The sequence below is a fragment of the Mauremys mutica genome, chromosome 21, assembly GCF_020497125.1.
Source record: "Mauremys mutica isolate MM-2020 ecotype Southern chromosome 21, ASM2049712v1, whole genome shotgun sequence".
NCBI lineage: Eukaryota > Metazoa > Chordata > Testudines > Geoemydidae > Mauremys > Mauremys mutica.
In genome coordinates, this window is record NC_059092.1 from 22,275,480 (window position 1) to 22,294,986 (window position 19,507).

At 57.3% G+C, this 19,507-nt stretch overlaps 1 protein-coding gene across 1 annotated transcript; it reads right to left on the minus strand.

Moving 5' to 3' along the window:
• Positions 1 to 954: 954 nt before the first annotated feature.
• CELA3B (chymotrypsin like elastase 3B) lies at positions 955 to 15,202 on the minus strand. The gene is made up of 8 exons (XM_044996397.1): positions 15,163 to 15,202; positions 14,388 to 14,473; positions 12,677 to 12,774; positions 10,086 to 10,220; positions 5,045 to 5,181; positions 4,173 to 4,318; positions 3,027 to 3,179; positions 955 to 1,012 (listed from the first exon to the last, which is right to left on the minus strand). The coding sequence occupies exons 1-8, from the start codon at positions 15,200 to 15,202 to the stop codon at positions 992 to 994; spliced, it is 816 nt and encodes a 271-aa protein (XP_044852332.1). The 3' UTR covers positions 955 to 991.
• Between the last annotated feature and the right edge of the window lie 4,305 nt (positions 15,203 to 19,507).

A 19,507-nucleotide genomic window follows, 5' to 3' on the forward strand; every position in this document is an offset into this window, starting at 1 on the left:
TCTTCTTGTTGCTAACGTACCTGAAGAAACCCTTCTTGTTACTCTTAACATCTCTTGCTAGCTGCAACTCCAAGTGTGATTTGGCCTTCCTGATTTCAGTCCTGCATGCCTGAGCAATACTTTTATACTCCTCCCTGGTCATTTGTCCAACCTTCCACTTCCTGTAAGCTGCTTTTCTGTGTTTAAGATCAGCGAGGATTTCACTGTCAAGCCAAGCTGGTCGCCCGCCATATTTACTGTCCTTTCCTGTTACTGAGGAGATGCACACACTGTGCTTTCCCCTCCTAGAGACTGTGAGACCAGTAATATGAGACATGGGGAAATGACACTGACAAAATAAAACCAGGTTGAAGTTCTGAGTAAGAGACTGGGGCTCTTCTGCAGCAGCTCAGCTGTCCCTCTTGCGTTCCACAGCCCCGCAAATGTCTGGCCTCACACTCTAGCCTGTGCTTTTGATAATCGGATACGTAGCAGTGTAGGGCCTGCTTTGCACTTGTCTCCCATAGAAGGCTAGATTTCAATAAGAGCTCAGCATCCCCCAGGCTCCCATCCTGCTGAGTTCTTTGGAAAATTCTGACCTGTGTGTCACTTCCATAAGTGTACTGTGGGTATGAAGGTGGACTCCTCCACTCAGTCACACCGGTGGTTGTATTCTACACCTGCCCAGCCTGGGTGTCAGTGACAACCCCGTATGCAATGCAGAGCAGAATTGGACCCACTAGGTATATGTGAAGGGCTTCAAAGAACAGTTTCAAAGCTACAGGAACACTGGAGCAGAGCATGAAATCCCAGAAGAAAGAATTCCTCATTTTACACAACCTTCCCTCCACCATGCTGCCCAACTGCAAAGAGCCCTGGGATTATCGGCGCTGCATTAACCCCAACAAAGGGAACCCCCTGCCCCCCAAGAAATACACCCACAATGGGATTTCTACAATTGTTTTATTATCTGCCCAGGAAAGTTTCTCCGAGATGTGGCTCTTTCAGCTTATCATGCGTTATTAGCCATGGTCTGAAAGAAAAGCACCCAAAGTATATCAGGGCAGGATACAATAAACTATGGCACAAATCGTATTCCCAGGGCTTCTGGAGCCCTTTGCATGTGTAACGTGATGCCCCTGAATGGCTCGAACCTGGGACCTAGGGATCAGAACTAACCCAGCAACCTCTAGTGCCTGAGCTAAAAAAGCCGCTTCCCTTAGCCAAGGCTGGAGCAGGCTCATCAGCCTCCGCCTCTAGGCCAGCAGCTCCCAGACTTTTTACTAAGGGCTTGGCTACACTTACAAATTTGCAGCGCTGCAGCAGGGTGTGAAAACACACCCTCTCCAGCGCTGCAAATTGCGGCGCTGCAAAGTGCCAGTGTGGTCAAAGCCCCAGCGCTGGGAGCCGTGCTCCCAGCGCTGTCCGTTATTCCCCACAGGGAGGTGGAGTACGGACAGTGCTGGGAGAGCTCTCTCCCAGCGCTGGTGCTTTGACTACACTTAGTGCTTCAAAGCGCTGCCGCGGCAGCGCTTTGAAGTGCTAAGTGTAGCCACAGCCTAAGACAACCGACAACTGCATTTTGTCACCATTGCCCCCGTGCAGCCCCCCCGCCCCCCGCTCAGTCCTCCAGCCCTGTTCTCCCCTCCCCTCCCCTCCCCCGCTCAGTCCTCCAGCCCTCTTCTCCCCTCCCCTCCCCTTCTCAGCCCTTCAGCCCTGTTCTCCCCTTTCTCTCCCCAGCCCCCCAGTCCTGCAGACCCCGTCAAGCCCCTGCAGCCAGGCCACAAATCACTATCCCACTGCTGGTGACTGTCCATTCGCTGGCTCCAGCAGCTTCCTCTACGCTGCTGCCACCGCCCAGGGGCGTGAGAGCGCGGGGGGCCCAGACCCTTCCTCCAGGACCCGCCGTTTGGGGTGGGGATGTCCAGTGCCACAGCACATGGGCCTGGCTCACACTCCCCACCACGCGCCAGAGGTTACCCAGCTCCAGGCCCTTTCCCGACACAATCTGCCCTTCTCGCTGCACTCAAACAAGGAAGGGGGAACGGTTGCCCCCAAATCATCTGCTAGGAAAACTGAGGCCCCCAAGGCCCAGGCCTTCTCTCAGTGACGCTGGTTTGACATTTGTGGAGTTTGTGCCCTGAGTTACACAGGTGTAAATCCAGAGCGTCATGCCCCCCACTGCAGCAGACGCCCTGGTGTAACTGAGAGGGGAGCCTGGCCCTGACGCCAGAGGAACTCTGACCCTGGGAGCAGTGAAATCCAAATCCAGCCCCAAGGCGTCAGCCAGAGCACAGGGCAGCAGAGCTGGGAGCACAGAGCAGAAACTCCAGTTTGCAGGTGCGTGCTTCAGCCACTAGGCCATGCTGCCCCCCCCAACACCTCCCTCGGCCTGCCTCCAGCCCCTGCTCACTGCAGGACAGAGCTCACAGCCACAGCCAAGCCAGATGTTCTGTCTCAAGCCATCCCTAGAGCTGGGTGGTTGGTGCTGCAGGCCACTGAGCATCCTGCTTGTGGCTCTGGGCCGTGTGCCCAAAATGACGGCTCCCAGCAGGCTCCAGGGTCATCACACGTGTGTCAGTGGAGAAGCACATCCAAGCTAGTTTGTCCCCAGTATCTGCTGTGCTGAGACCAGCTCTTCCAGGCTCCAGATCTTACAGAAACCCCTTTGCAGGCCAGACTCAGCTCTTCCTTATTTTGCTCTGCAGTGACATGGGCTGCTGGAAGAGGTGAGGCACAAGGGGGACCAAAGGTGATGTCACATGAGGGGTCCCGCTTGCTCAGTGCTGTGTGCAGGACAGCTGGCTGTGATCTCTGGATGGGGCCCGTGGCACTGAGCTCGGCTCAGAGCCCCAGGAGGACACCACACTCAAGGGGCCCGCACCAGACTCAAATTCTGTTCCTGGAGAGAGCCCCCAAACATTGTCCGTCTGGGACCCCCTGTCCTGTCCCAGGACCCCCTGCCCGGCCTTCGGATTTCTCCCTGACCCTCTCCAGGAGCAGACCTCCCTCCCACTGCCGCGCAGTAACATGGCTGGGGGGCTCACCTCTGCAATCCAGTCATCGAAGGCGGAGACGCGGGTGAAGACGGTGGGTTTCTTTAAGGCGTTGCACCCAAGGGACGAGACAAAGCTGGCGATGCCGTGCACCTGCCATCTCCCATCAGAGGCCTGGCAGTTAAGGGGGCCACCAGAGTCACCCTGAAAGACAGACAGCCCCCATGGGTAAGGGCGAGTCAGATCCCCGATCCCTCACTCGCTGCCTGCTACAGCTGCGCCCCAGGCTCTGGGGGCGAAGTCCAGTCCACTGGGGCCATCTCCACGGCTGTCACTGCAAGGAGGCCTAAGCAGTGCCTTGAACTCTCTCACCCAGAGCTGGCTGTGAATTGGTCAGGCTGAGAGGAGGAAAACATTCCAGTGCAGCTGAGTCTGACCTCTCCAACCCATGGGATTAGGCGAACAAAGACAAGGCTTTGGCATCAGCCCTGCAGGAATGTCTGAGCAGGAGTGTTACCTACGCCTGGGTGGGTGAATGGGAGCTCTTCACTCAGATGCTCCTATTCGCCCAAAGCAAATTTCCAGCCTGATATTTGTACCGTTTACAAATCACATAGCGCTGGTGTTCCAGCCTCACTGCTCTGGCTTCTCCTCCCTGACTGGCTGACATGTAACTAACTAACAGACCAGACGCTGTCAGTTTTACAGTCAATCTGTGCTGTGCTGGCAGTGCCAGCTGCCTGTTGTGTGTCTGGGTGTGATAGCTACAGTCCAAACTGCAGGCATCAGCTGATTACCGGGAGAAAGGGTGAAATTACTATGAATCACACTTCAGAATTTCCCAACCTGGCAACTGATGAGCAGAGAAACGTGGATAAATCATTCCCTGAACGTTCCTTGCTGAGCTATTCTAATGGGCTTTGCCTTTCAAAGCTGGGTGCAGGCTGCACAGCTACATGGAGATGAGTTTCTGCCTCCTGCAACCTTCCTGTACATCTTTGGTGGGTGCAGTGAGTGCTGCCTACAACAGCAACAAAGCATGTGACACACACCCCCCGCCCCCGGTAACAGCTGAGTCACCACTGTATGTTTGACTAGTGGGTGCCTGCATCAGATGCAGTAATTTGGTCAGACAGATCATATGCACACACGAGCCAGCGCTGCACCCAAATTTTCCGCCACTCTCTTTCTACTCACGTTGCAGCCTGATCTGATGTCCCCGCCGGCGCAGACCATGCTCTCTCTGATAGCGATGCTGCCCCACCAGTCACGCTGGGTGCAGTGCGCGTAGTCCACCACCGGGAGCAGAGCCTGCTGCAGCTTCTCAGGGAGGGACCCGCCAGCTGCAAACGGAAGACGCACCCTTCCTCAGTGACACCAAGCCCGGGCACTGGGTTCGAGTGCCACCTCTCCTGTCTCATTCGGAGCTCAATCCCGTGCAGCACTGAGCACCCCTGGGAGCTGTTGATCATCTTCAGCTCCAATGGAAGTCAGTGGGTGCTGGGAGCACTCGGCACCTTGCAGGAGAAGGCCCTAGGTGATGTTTGGCTCCTGCTGCTCCTGACTTTCCCACAGAACCAGAGAGAGCCTGGGCTGGTTGGAGGAGCTGGTGATGAGCTAGGGAACCTGTCACCCCTTCCTCCCCAGCTTGACGCCCTCCCACACGGGTACCAGTCAACGCTCACTGCTATCTGATGGCTACTTGATGGAAGGGCGGGTGCCCATCCAGCTCGTAGGGGGAAGGTGACCATGTTCTAGAATAACTAGTTCTGGTGACACAAATTGGCAGCTTCCCTGGTGCCCCTGGAGGAGGCCCCCCCAGGCCAGGATCGAGGGACATTGGCAAGGGGCAATGCATGTGGAAGAAACCCTGAGCTGCCCATGCTGCACTTCATTTGTGGAGACTGGTCTCCGGGGCTGGATCTCTGAGGCCTCTCAGTGCTAGCGGAGAAGGAACCCACCCAGAGGGACAATGAACTAATGCGTCCCCAACCGATGCACCCCAGCGTGGCTGCCCTTGTGCTTTCCCATGAGAGAGCTGTCCAGCGCAGAGCCCCCCGGGCACGTACTGGAGAGGCGTCCCCAGCCAGTGATGTAGCAGGGATAGTCGTTGGGCAGGACCTCGCCTGCGGGCGGGAGGCAGCCCAGCTGCACTGCGTCGTTCAGCTCGGCACTCCGGGACAGCTTGAGCAGGGCGACGTCATTGCTGCAAGAGAAGGAGTCAGAGCTCACTGGAAGGGCGGGCGGCTCGGGGGGCTGGCCATGGACCTGTCCACCAGCAGACCAAGCGAGAAGCCAAGGATGTCACAGGGCGGCAGCTCTTATTGGCTCGGGGCTCAGTCCAGGTCTCTGGGGGACAGGTGTCCACAGCATGACAGACCCCCCTTGTGGGCAGCCTAACCAGCGAGGCCTGGAGACTGCGCTCGAGGTGTCCCCCCAGGGCAGCCGGAGGGGGCCATGGGGGGGCTGCTCTCCTGCTCCATGGACTGAAGACATCACTGCCCAGGGCTAAAAACCCACCCCTTGCACCAAAGGGGGATGATATGTCCCTTAGAGACTAACACATTTATTTGAGCATAAGCTTCGGTGGCTACAGCCCACTTCACCGGGAATCATAACATTCAAAAAGCAGTGGGAGAACACTTCAGCCTCTCTAACCACCCAGTGACAGGCCTGAAGGTGGCACTTAGGTTTGAACAGGGACTGGGAATGGTTGGGCCATTACACACATTGAATCTATTTCCCCATGTTAAGTATCCTCAAACCTTCTATGCGTCATCTCGGTTACCACTTCAAAAGTTTTTTTTCTCCTGCTGACGACAGCTCATCTCAATTGATTGGCCTCTTCCAGTTGGTCTGGCTACTTCCACCTTTTCATGTTCTCTCTATGTATAAATATCTTCTTGCTGTATGTTCCAGTCTATGCATCCCATGAAGTGGGCTGTAGCCAGAGGTGAAAGTAAGGTGGTACGGGCCGGTACGGAGGACCGGTAAGAAAAGGAGACTGACTGAGGGAGGGAGAGAGAAGCCTGCTCCCTGCATGAGAATAGTTTAAACTCAGCTGTTCCCTGATGGTTCAGCCCCCAGGGCTCGGTTTCTGGCCTCCTTGTTCATTTCACTCACAGCAGCTGGGGGGAGGGGTTGAGGGGAGGGTGTGTTTGACCATGGCAGGGGCAGTCCCTGTCTGCCCCCGGGGATGAGGGGATCTCTCCAATACTAACATATACAACAAATACAAGCATTTGGCTGCACAGCCTAAATCCAGAGCTAATAAAAGCAGGTGGAAGGGGAAAACTCACTGTCACATTGGTTTCTCGGCTCCTCCCTCCCCCTCCTCCAGCCAGGCTGCAGACAAGGCTCTGCATTCCTCCCCCCCCCCCCAGCAGGGGTTCTGCTCTAGGCTCTAGCTTGCAGTAGGGACACTGGCTGAGATGCCTGCTGCTGCTGCCTGCAAAAGAACAGTTTAAACTCAGCTGTTCCCTGTGCAGTTCAGTGCCCAGAGTTAGGAGCCATTTCTGGCATCCTTGTTCATAGGCGGCAGGTTTGTATAATTTTTGTTGGTGCCCCGCCCTGCTCCCACCCTGTAAGCCGATATAAAATGAAGCTACAACGCGTTGGCACCACAAGATTACAAGGGTCAATTAAAAGTGGAAAGTCAGAAGCAGCACTTGCCTGCTTCAATATACGGTATTATATTTTGTTGCACCTGTTGTGACAAAGTGGGAATGTTCTTAATGTTTTCTCTGAATACTGTGTGGGTGCCTCAGTTTCCCCGGCAAGGTGCCAACTGAAGGTGTTGGGGACAAAGAGATCAGGTGGCCTCCTTGTCCGGAAGAGACACAGAGGCCAGAGGAGGGAGTGTCAGTTTGGAGCTGGCTGGGGAAATGGGGAGAGACCCAGAACTTGGGTCTGGGCTCCCCACCCCCCAAGATGGACCTGACTGAAGGGTCCTGTTTTCTGTACCTACAAGCTCTGTTTTAGACTGTGATCCTGTCGTCTAATAAACCTTCTGTTTTACCGGCTGGCTGAGAGTCACGTCTGACTGCAGAGTTGGGGTGCAGGGACCTCTGGTTGCCCCAGGACCTGCCTGGGCAGACTCGCTGTGGAAAGTGCACGGTGTGGAAGGGCTGAATGCTCCGAGGTCAGACCCAGGAAGGTGTAAGCTTCTTGCCCTGCAGACAGTCTGCTCCGAGAGAGGAGGCTCCCCCAGAGTCCTGACTGGCTTTGTATGGAGTTGTTCCAAAGCATCCCAGCATCCCCTTCCACACCATGCGCTTCCCAGAAGTCAGCACAGGCACTGACACTCCCTCCTCTGGCCTTTGTCTCTTTTCCAGGCATTAGGAGGCCACCTGATCTCTTTGTTCTCCAACACCTTCAGTTGGCAGCTTGCAGGAGAGTGGCCCAGGCCATCAGTTGCCTGGAGACAGGGTTTCAGCCATTCTCTGTGCAGACGGCATCACACTGGCCCTCTAGGGCTCTACAACAATCACACCCCCTTATCCCACCATCTAGATCCCTGAGAAATGCATAGGGAAAACTGAGGCACCCACACAGTATTCAGAGAAAACATTAAGAACATTCCCACTTCGTAACACCTGTATACGACTAGTTATATACTTTAAAGGGTGTAAAATAATCAAGTATTGTGCTAAACACAATGATACTCCAAACTGACCACCAAATTTAAGTGGCACGTTTTCCCCCTCAGGTGAGGGCTCTGGGGTGGGGCTGGGGATGAGGGGTTCCCAGTGCAGGAGGGTGCTCAGGGTTGGGGTGCTGGGGGCGCAGGCTCTGGGCATGGCTGGGGATAAGGAACTTGGGGTGCAGACAGGCTGCCCCAGGGCTAGGGCCAGAGAGGACTCCCCCCCCCACACTGGCAGCAGCAAGCTCCAGGGGAGGGACCCTCCTCTCCCCGCCGCCCCCGGCAACACACTCACTCTGCACCACGGTCACTGCACATGCTCCTAGGGCCTCTCTCAGCTCCAGAAAGCCCACTCGCCTCCCCTATGGTGGGTACCGGGGGGACGGGGTTGCCATCACGTGTGGCCTCCCCTGCTGCCCCTCACCGTAGCCTCACTGGGGATGGGGGATGGGGCTGCCCCGTGCCCAGCGTGGGGCAGGAGTGGGGACTGCAGGGTGGTGGCTGGGGGGGGCAGGGTGTCACAAAATCCACTCAAGGCCCAGCTACTCAGGTCTAGGAAGTCCCCCTCCGCCATCTCCCCTGTGGTGGGTGGGTGGGTGGGTGCTGGGGGGGGGGTTCCATCACATGTGGCTTCCTTCCTCCCCTGCTGCAGCCTGCTGCCCCCCGCCCGAGCCTCACTGGGGGTGGGGCTGCCCCTTGCCCAGCACTGGGCAGGAGTGGGGGCTGCGGGGGGAGGGGGTGGATCACAGGGTCAAACCTCACCGAAGCCCCAGCAGCTGCTCCGGTGAGTGAGGTCCACCCCAGCTGTCCATCTCCTGGCCGGAAGTGCCCTTGGCGTCTCCTCCAGGTGGGTGCCGGGGACGGGAGAGAGAGGACTGCCAGGCACCTGTGTGCCTCCTCCCCCCTCCTCTCTCCCCCTCCCCAGGTGCTCCAACGGGCTGCTGGCCGCTGCTCTCTACAGCCTGAGGCAGAAGCAGCGGCAGGCAGCCGGCAGCACAAGCAAGGGAGAGACACGGGCTGTGTTTTTTCAGGCAGGGAAGCTCCAAGGAGGGGGGGGATGACACTCTGGGACGGGGGTGCCAGGGCCCGCTCCAGGCAGGGCCAGGGAAAAAACCCAGCTCCAAATATTGGTGGAGCAGAGCCCCCAGCCTTGAATATTGGTGCTCAGGCACCTTGAGCCCATATAACCTGCCACTCATGTCCTTGTTAATTTCACTCCCAGTTGTTGTTGGGTGTGTGTGACCATGGCAGGGGCAGTTCTTTGCTGCCCCCCGGGGATGAGGGGATCTCCTAAACACAATCAAAATCAGGAACCATTTCCAAGTTCAAATCTATCCCATTCCCTCCCCAGCAGAGGTGAAAGTAAGCCGGTCCGGTCTGGTACGGCGTACCGGCAAGAGCCAGTACACTGTGCTGGACCGCATCGACTTCCACGGCAGGGATTGAAAGGGCTCTGGGCTGCCCGCGGGCTCTGAGCCCTTTAAATCATGGCCACGGCTGAGATTTAAAGGGCTCAGAGCTCCCCGCCGCTGCGGGCAGCCCAGAGCCCTTTGAATCCCGACCACGGCTCTGGCGGCCGGGCTGGGGCCAGGATTTAAAGGGCTCCGGGCTTCCCTCAGCAGCAGGAGCTCTGGGCCCTTTAAATCCCTGCCCCAGTCCCGCAAAGCTCAGGGTTCCCCCCGGCAGCCAGAGCCCCAGGCCCTTTAATTTGCCCCTGAGCCCCGGGGGGCTCCCAGCCACCTCTGCAGCTGGGAGCCCCTGGTTGATTTAAAGGCTCTGGGTCTCCCAGCCACAGCTGGTTGCCCAGGGCCTTTAAATCTTGAGAGGCCCCGCCCCTTCTGATTGAGGCCACGCCCCTTCTGGATGAGGCCACGCCCCCTCAGGACTCCGGCAGTACCGATAAGTCCTGTAAGTTACTTTCACCCCTGGCTGTAGCCCACGAAAGCTTATGCTCAAATAAATGTGTTAGTCTCTAAGGTGCCACAAGTGCTCCTGTGCTTTTTGCAGATACAGACTAACCCGGCTGCTACTCTGCAATATGTCCCTGGCACAGAGCTTGGCAAAGAGAGCCTGCAGCCCCCTCACCGGTCCCGTCCCAAAGGCAGGGCAGTGTGTGCTGATCAGGACGTAGACCCCAGCCAGGTTGGGTCACAGGCCTGCCCAGGGCCTGCTCTGCTATGAGCGGAGCCCATGGCCATGGAGCCAGCGTGGCAGATAAAGCCACACTATTCCCCTGCTGGCTTCTGCAGCCCCTCAGCATCCGCTGGCCTGCAGGGTGCTGCCCAGGGCACCGGCGACAGGCCCAGGGTCCTTACATGGGAACAGCTCTGTGTGTGTCTTTCCCTCCCAAGCCGTTCGGATAACAGACTGTTCCCCGTCTGCCGCTGCCCTCCCTGGGAGCCCTGCCACCCCCAGGCAGCGCAGAAGGGCGGGCAGCCGCAGCCTGGCATGTGCCTGCATTGCCTTACCCGCAGGCCACGCAGATGGAGTTCCAGCGAGGGTGGACGAAGATGTCCTCAGGATTCACCGGGATGCGCTGCTCAGAGCCCTCTGCTACGCTCCTGTCATACTCCCCCAGCACCACCTCGTAGGTGCGGGATGTCCTGGAAGGAAACCCCCAAGAGCCTGTGAGGGGACAACCCAGGGATTGCAGCGGGGGGCAGCCTGCAGTGCCCCCTTGGGACTCAGAGGGGGCTGAGTCCTGCACACCATGCAGGAGACATCACCCTACTCCCTGTGTTGGTCTCTAGCCCTGATCAGCAGCAGCAGCAGCAGCACCCCCCAGCTGGCCCGTCCCAGCCTGGGCACTCGGGGCCCAGCCAGCCCCTCACGCGGGGACACACAGCGCAGGGACACTGTCGTGGCCGGACTGGCCCCTCGAAGGAGAGTCAGGGCCACTCTACCCCTGATGGTCTTCTGTAAGGAGACTGAACCTATCCTGAACCCCCTCTCCCCAGTAGTGAGGTGCTCAGCAGCTAATTGGTTAACAAGCATTAGGCCTGTTAAGCGGCTCCCAGAGCTCAGCTGAAGGAGGAGCTCCTGGAGGCAGGGCCGGCTTTAGGCCTATTCCACCAATTCCCCCGAATCGGGCCCCGCGCCTAAGAGGGCCCCGCGCCCAGTGAGAATCCCTTCCCTGGCTAGAGGCGCCTTTTTAATTTTTACCTACCTGGCGGCGCTTCGGGTCTTCAGCGGCACGTCCTTCACTCGCTCCGGGTCTTCGGTGGCACTTCGGCGGTGGGTCCTTCAGTGCCACCGAAGACCTGGAGTGAATGAAGGACCCGCCGCCGAAGTGCCGCCGAAGGCTCGGGAGCACCGCCCGGTGAGTACAAGCCCCGCGTGGTTTTTTACGTGTGTTTTTTCTTTTTTTTTTTTAGCCATCCCTGCCATCAAAACTGTTGGAATTGGGCCCCGCACTTCCTAAAGCCGGCCCTGCCTGGAGGGAGGGGCTGGGAGGCTTTTAAAAAGTCCACGGCCTCACTAAGCAGATGAACTAAAGGAATCAGGTCCCAGGAAAAGGGGAATGTCTCTGAAAGACTCTGCTTGGGTGGGGAACCCAGAATGGGGGCTGACGTAGGTGTCGTTTGACTACATTTGGGGCGGGTGGCTCCAGTCAGGCCAATGGGGCCGTGCATGGCCGGGGGGGGGACACATTCCGTGCCTGCCCACAGGGGCACCATTTCAGATCGGGGGGGGCGCAACTTTAACTATGATTCCAGGGGGTACTTAGGCAACTGTAAACTCCAGTGTTTTTGTAGATAATAACTTAGAAACTATCAGACAGGAGCACGGTACCTAATTCCTATATCAAGAAAGAAAATTAAATAAATATTAGACCCACTCAGCTCTAATCCTGACATGCTCTGACACCTTGTGGGAAGTCACTTAAGGGACACTGGCTAGGTTTAAAATGGTCATGTATATTCTTACTCAGATACGCTTACTGAAGAGGGAAGGGACCAGCGTGATAATCTAGTCTGATCATGCACCTCGCAGGCCACAGAACCTCACCCACCCACTCCTGTAATAGATCCCTAAGCTCTGGCTGAGTTACTGACATCCTCAAATCGTGGTTTAAAGATTTCAAATTACAGAGAATTCACCATTTACACTAGTTTAAACCTGCAAGTGACCTTATGCCCCATGCTGCAGAGGAAGGTGAAAACCTCCCCCAGGGTCTCTGCCAACCTGACCCAGGGAAAATTCCCGACCTCAAATATGGTGATCAGTTAGACCTTGAGCATATGGGCAAGACCCAGCAGGCAGACACCTGGGAAAGAATTCTCTGTCATAACGCAGAGCCCTCCCCACCTAGTGTCCCATCTCCAGCAGCTGGGGATTTTTGCTACTGGCCATTGCCGACGGGCCACATGCCATTGCAGGCAGTCCTGTCATACCACCCCCTCCATAAGTTTATCAGACTCAGTCTTGAAGCCAGTCAGGTTTTTTGCCCCTATTCCTCCCCTTGGGAGGCTGCTCCAGAACTTCACTCCTCTGATGGTTAGAAACCTTCGTCTAATTTCAAGCCTAAACTTGTTGATGGCCAGTTTATATCCATTTGTTCTGGGGTCCACGTTGGTGCCTAACTTAAATAACTCCTCTCCCTCCCCGGTATTTATCCCTCTGATGTATTTATAGAGAGCAATCGTATCTCCCCTCAGCCTTCTATTGGTTAGGCTAAACAAGCCAAGCTCTGTGAGTCTCCTCTCCTAAGGTAGGTTTTTCATTCCTCAGATCATCCTAGTAGCCCTTCTCCGCACCTGTTCAGTTTGAATTCATCTGTCTTAAACATGGGAGACCAGAACTGCACACAATACTCCAGATGAGGTCTCACCAGTGCCCTGTATAATGGTACTAACACTTCCCCGTCTCTGCTGGAAATACCTCGCCTGATGCACCCCAGGACTGTGTTAGCCTTTTCATGGAGGGACGTGCCCCAGGCTGCAGAGCATGTCAGTTACAGGGCTCCATGGCAGACCAGGGCCCTGTGGCTCCTGCCCCAAGACCCCATGGTGCGTCGGCCGCATTAAATTTTAGGCAATCGGAAGAGGAGGAGGCTTACGAGATGCAGTGCGCAGCCGTCATGACCCATGTGGGAGCGATGAGGGTTCCCCCGCAGGTGTGTTGGAAAGCACCATCCTTCTCGTACTGCAGGGAGATCTGCCAGGAGACAAGACAGGGCAGTGGGGGACCTGCTATGGAGCTCCAGGGCTCCCCATCTTCTGGCTCCACTGTGGGGAGGCTCTGAACAGTGGGAGCTTTGGGGTTAGCCCCAGTAACGTCCCATGGAAACCACCCACTGAAACAGCCAGAGACCATGGCCCATCGGAGTGCTAGCATGGCCTGGCCCGGCTGTGGAGGCAGGCTGCTCTCTGGGGGGCTGTGGTTACACACGGCGGAGTTACCATGGCACACAGTCTGCCGGGGCAAACCCTCTCCCTGCTCACACAGCACCAGAGGGCAGCAGGCACCGAGGGGCTGACCCACGCGGACTGTCACTCAGAAATGCCCTGGGAGTTGAGGGGAGCAGCTAGTCTCTGGCTCCCACTGGCACTCCCTCACGCCCACCCCCTGGCAGAGCCCTGCTGCCCCTTCCCAGTGAATTGTAGGGCTTTTTTGCTTCTCCCTGTGCCCATCAGTGCCATGGGCTGGAACATGGGCACAGACACAGAACTGCTAAGAAACTCAAAGGCAAGGAATCCACCGTGCCCTCCCCAGACTGCTGCGAGCTGGAGCCCAAAGTCTGATGTTTGACAGGGCCCTGATTTCAGAGGGTGGGGCTCAGCTATGTCTGAAACCAGCCCCGTAAGCATAGCCGGAAGCTTGTGCCAATCCTGGCCTTGGGCTGCCCAGTCTGTCGGTAGGGGCCATGGAATGCACACGGCGGGACCTGCAATAGGCACAAGCTGGGATCCGGATAAAACAGCTGCTAGAATTTCGTGCACATCAGAGGTGGGACTTGTTCTCTCAAACCGTAAGGTCAGCGGGGGGTTGCCTAAGGACTGCAGGGCGGGGTGTTAAACCAAGGGCGAGTTTGGCTTCCTCAATCCAGCCGTGAGGAGAAGGGATGAAGAAGATGGAGTTTCCTGTCCCTTTAGCTCTCCTTTGCTCCATAAACGGGGCACTATTCAAGCCACCCACCACCGCCACCCCCTTTGCTTAGCCTGTCCATCACCACAAGAGCTTGGTGTGGTCAGAGCAACTCTGCAGGTCTAACCCCCGCAACCCCCAGTCCTGGGGAGATTACAGCAGGGTGAATAATGGAGTTTTTTAGCTGCTCCAAAATTTGGGGGTGGGGGGAATTTCGTATCCACCCAAAGTGATTTTTTTTTTCAGATTTTTAGGAAACCTAAACAGTTGAAGAAGAAAGTGATTGCGCTGCAGTCGTGTCAGGGCAGGCCCATGGACCCGTGACGGGTCAAACGAAATATTTCATTTTGCTTTTCAGTGTTTGAAAATGTTTTTAATTTTTTTTAATAACTGGACGTACTTTTGAAAGATTCACTTTGAATTGAGAAATCGAAACATTGAACTTCACAAAGAAATATTGGGGAGGGCTCCAAAAAATGTTTCAATATTCTTCTGACAATCAAATGCATCGAACTCAAGGCAAACACAGGTAAGGTTTCAGCCAACCCAAATCTGGATTTTTCAGTGGGGAAAAAAAAAGTTTGCTGTGAACCCTAACACCCCGCGCTAGTGCAGACGTGCGATCGCATCGAGCCTCGGTGCTGATTGGCTGTCACCGCGGCCAATGGCTGGATTCCACTCACCTGCCAGGGCCAGCTGTACGGCACGGCATCCTCTCCGTTCACCACCCTTGTGTGGGGGGAGTAGATGGGTGTCCCACACCCGCGGGCTGGAAGGGGAGAGGACTGTGCATCACACAGATGGCAAAGGCACCCGACCCTTCTGCCGAGCAGAGGAGGCTGGACAATGGGGAAGCGAGACATGTGCTCATGGCAGCTCACCCTCTCCAGCCGAACCCTGGACGTCCCCAGTCACGCCCCAGTCCTGAGGTGCTGCCCCAGGCTCTCCATGAGATGGTCACAGGGCCGCCCGAGGGGGGGGGACAAGTGGGGCAATTTGCCCCGGGCCCTGCAGGGGCCCCCACAAGAGTTTTTCGGGGGCCCTGGAGCAGGGTCCTTCACTTGCTCCGGGGGCCCCAGAAAACTCTCACGGGGCTTTTTCTGCTCCAGGTCTTTGGCGGCAATTCAGTGGCGGGGGCCCCCCGTCGCCAAAGACCCCAGGCCCCCTGAATCCTCTGGGCAGCCCTGGATGGTTACCTTGCCCAGTGTAGGCCCACCCAGGGTCTCATCCCCTCCTGATCCAATGGAGGCAGGCCCCAGGGCCCGTTCCCCTGACAGCACCGGGCACAACCTCCGCGAGGTTGAGGGGCGCCGGGGGGCTGGGAACAAGGGGCCAAGGGGAGCTGTGTGTGTCCTGGGGCTGCAGAGGGCACGAAGGGCCTTCTTCCTTCCTTCCGTATGTGCCCGAGGCAGGGCGCTGGGGCAGAGGAAAGAGTCTTCGCGCTCGCCCATTTCTTACCACCAGCCACAAGCAGAACGGGGATCAGCAGCCTCAGCATCTTGGCCACAGGGACCACAAGGACCAAGGGCCCTTTAATACTCCCCTTTATCAGAGGCTGCAGGGAAGGGAGGTGCCTAGCAGCTCTGGGAGCAGGTGTTGGAATATCCTGTGCCCTGGTGCAAGGTCACTGCGAGGAAACAGGGCCCTGCCCGGCCTTGGGCAGATTGGGATGTGGCCAATCGATGAATGCCCAGAGCATCACTCAGCAAACTGGCTGGGTCACTAATTTTTCCCGCCCATGTGCAGAATGACTTTTGTTATGTGCGCCAATATGGAGGTGATGTGTCCACCTTGGGGCACATAACAAAGTGTATGTGGTGGGGGTGGGGCTGAGGGGTTTGCAGTGGGGGAGGGGGCTCAGGGCTGGGGCAGAGGGGTGAGGGCTCCAGCTGGGGGTGCGGGCTGTGGGGGGGGACAGAGGGTTGGGATGTGGGGGGGAACAGTGGGGGGTGAGGTCTCCGGCTGGGAGTGCAGGATCTGCGGTGGGGCTGGGGATGAGGGGCTCAGGACTGGGGCAGAGGGTTGGGCTGTAGGGGGGTGTGGGCTCTGGGGTGAGGTCGGGGATGAGGGGTTTGGGGTGCGGCTGCCCCAGACTATGGCGGGGAGAGAGCTCTCTCTCCCCGCAGCAGCACCTGAGCTGATGGGGGAGAGGTGCCTCTCCCTGCCATGGCAGCTCCGGGGCTGGGTTGGGTTGAGACCAGGTGCCTCTTCCCGTCTGCGGGAGGTCCAGGCTGGGCTGGGTCGGGACTCGGCTGCGGCAGAACCGGGGCTGGGCTGGGGCCAGCAGGGGAGAGCCGCCTCTCCCCCCCGCAGCAGGTCCAGGGTGGGGGAGAGGCGCCTCTCCCCGCCGCAGCAGGTCCAGGGTGGGGGAGAGGCGCCTCTCCCCGCCGCAGCAGGTCCAGGGTGGGGGAGAGGCGCCTCTCCCCGCAGCACACGGTCCAGGGGGGGGGAGAGGCGCCTCACCCCGCCGCAGCAGGTCCAGGGCGGGGAGAGGCGCCTCTCCCCGCCGCAGCAGGTCCAGGGTGGGGGAGAGGCGCCTCTCCCCGCCGCAGCAGGTCCAGGGTGGGGGAGAGGCGCCTCTCTCCGCCGCAGCAGGTCCAAGGTGGGGGAGAGGCGCCTCTCCCTGCTGCAGCAGGTCCAGGGCGGGGGAGAGGCGCCTCTCCCTGCTGCAGCAGGTCCAGGGTGGGGGAGAGGCGCCTCTCTCCGCCGCAGCAGGTCCAGGGTGGGGGAGAGGCGCCTCTCCCTGCTGCAGCCCTGAGCGCCTGCACAGTGCTTAATAGGCTGCTGCATGGCCACACAGCTTAGAGAGAATTTAGGTCACAGAGCTGGAGAGGGAGTGGGGCCACCCTAGGCCTGGGCACTGGCATGGGTCCCAGGGGGCTAGAGGAATGGAGTCCATCCCCCACTGCAGCCCCCTGCTGTGGGGAGGGGAATGAGCAGAAGATCTGCACAGACATAGGCCAGCTGGCCTGGTCCTTCTCCCTGCACTGGGGTAAGGACTCAGGGCCTGATCCAAGTCCCACTGAAATCACGGGAGACTCTGACTTCACTGGGAGCTGGAGCAGGCCCCTCGTAGGGTCCCTTACGGGGCGAAGGGGACAGAGGAGCCAGGGCCGGCTCCAGGCCCCAGCACGCCAAGCACGTGCTTGGGGCGGCATGCCACGAGGGGCGCTCTGCCGGTCGCCGGGAGGGTGGCAGGCGGCTCCGGTGGACCTCCCGCAGGCGTGCCTGTGGATGCTCCACCGGAGCCGCGGGACCAGTGGACCCTCCGCAGGCACGTCTGCAGGAGGTCCACCGGAGCCGCGGGACCGGCGACCGCCAGAGCGTCCCCGCCACGTGCCGCCGTGCTTGGGGCGGTGGAATTGCTAGAGCCGCCCCTGATAGGAGCAGCCTGTGCCTCGTGCTGCCATTCTGCGCAGGGGTCACTTGCAGTGAATGGTGCTATTAACAAGGTGGCTGCATCAGGGCAGGACAATGAACCTGTGAGAGGCCAGAGCCCACATGGGACGGTGTTAAGCTGCAGATGTTAAATGCAGGAAATTTGGTCACACTTTATAGGTAGGTGCTGTTAATAGATGGCTTGTACGGGGTTACTAAAGTCTGTTATAAACGTGTCCCAGAGGTCAGCAGTGTGTATTAGAGGTGGTTATAAGCCCATCAGCAGCTGGGGTTATGGATGGCTGTTGGCCAGGGGTACAAGCCACCCACACATCTATTGGTCTCTATAACAATCTACAGCAACCGATTAACAGTTCTTAAAATATCTACTTAGCCTTCGTTAGCCCTCTATAAACTGCTTCCAAATGGAACCTTTATGCAAAGTGTGCACCTAAAGTTGATTCAGATTCAGGGTTCCCTTGAGACCACGTAGGGTTTTGTACTGCTTTCTATGGGACTCATTTTAATGCCTTATTGACACAGGGGGCCTGCCCCTTTAAGGGGAATCAGGGCCCAGTCTATCCACAACAGGCTTCGTTAAGGAGAACAAGCCCTTCTCAGCTCACCTGTAAGTAATTAACTGCCTGGGTGGCTGGTTGGCAGCTAACTGACGAAGGAGCACCTGGACTGGATAAACGGCTACCAGGTGCTCTTAGCGAGAGAAGATCCCAGAGAGACACTGGGAGGAGAAGGCGGCTTAGCTTATAGTCCATAGGGCCCAGGAGTTGGGCAGAGGGATTCTCGGCACAAGGAGGGAGCTGCCTGAACTCTTACACAGAGCCAGGAGGAGGCTGTGGGAGCCTGAATTTCAGAGAGGACCCAGGCTCCGAGGGTGGACGTGGGCTAAAGAAGCTGTGCTCTGTACAGGAGTGAATAAATAAGACTTACAGAGGGACCCTTGGTTGAAGTACTCTGGGCTGGGAGTCAATCATTGCAAGAGGGAGAAAGTGCAGCAGGCCTGCCGGGCTACGCGGTACCACAAGCAGTGTGCGTGAGGGTGGCACCCCGTCACTCTGACCTGGCACTGGCACCCCGCGTGGGTTCTCTCTGCTGAGGGAATGCTCATTTAGCTTTCCTGACGTGTGCGTTGCACCTCTTGCATTTAATTTCCCTGCGTTATTGTAATTGTTGGATTTAGAAGAAATGAGAAGGGCAGAGTGTTGATCTCCCATTCACAGAGACAGGGGGCCCCAGATTCCATGGCGGGGGGAACTGCAGTGTTTTCTGCAGAGTCTCCCGGGGCTGGATTTGGCTTGTGTCCATTGTCTGAATGTACAAGATCAAAGTCAAATAATCGCACCCAGTTCACTTCCAAGTGACCCCACAAGGCATTTCCCACTAATGGCCCTTTCCCCTCACTCTGGGTCTCTGGCACAATGGCAGTTGTGACAATGGGCATCTTTTTCTACAGGGTAACGGGTAACCTCAGCTGCTGGGTGAGCCTCCCAGGCCTGGCTGTCCTCTGCCTCCCAACCAGCCTTTCCAGATGCTGATCCCCTTCATGGTGTCAGCATTTGTGCCTTTCCTGACGCTCCACTCCCAGGGGAATAAGGCCCCTCTGAACAGGATCAAAATTAGTCTGGGAACAAGAACAGGTGGCATGAAATGAGTGTTAACAATTAACAAGTGACCCTGGTTTAGCAGGGGATTTTTATTTTTTCCCCCCCAAGGTGATGTCAGATCTGCTGCCAGACTCCAGAGGGAGGTGATAAAGGCAGAGGTGAAGGACAGAGAGCAGCAGACTTGCTTACACAAGGCTTAGTCACTCTACCATCAAGGTGTCAGGGGCTAGGCCAACACAGCACAGTTTCTCCGAGCTTCAGCTAACCTGGGCAGAGAGTGACAGCGATGAAAAACCCCTGATGTTCTCACCAGGATGGTCAAAAATTTCCAGTCGGACTGGTTTTTCCCAGGATGGGGCCGTGGGCAGAGGGTGAAATTGCAGATTCCACCCCCCTCATTCAGAACTCCTAGGCCAGGCCCCCTCTACACATCACGAGATTTAAAAACTAATAAAATTTGCTGGATGATTATTGAGCTTTCTAGGGGTCACATTTCTGTGCCACTGCCAGAGCTAGAAAATACTTCCCCAGCTACTGCTTGGTGTTTGAAATGGAAGCTGGGTGTCTCTCAGAATCACATGACTCCAGGAGCTGGAGGCTTTCCGAAAAACACCAACTCGTGCTACAGCCAGGAGAGTTGCCAGCACTGGAACATTGTGGCGTGTGCTGCCCCCACCTCCCTGCATGCTTGCCTTCTGTCTCCAGCCTGGTTAAGCTCAAACCAGCCATGGCTGCCAGAACTAGAGCAGAGTCTGAGCGTGATCTTCATGCACCAGGAGCAGGTGGTGTAATGGCTGCGCTCC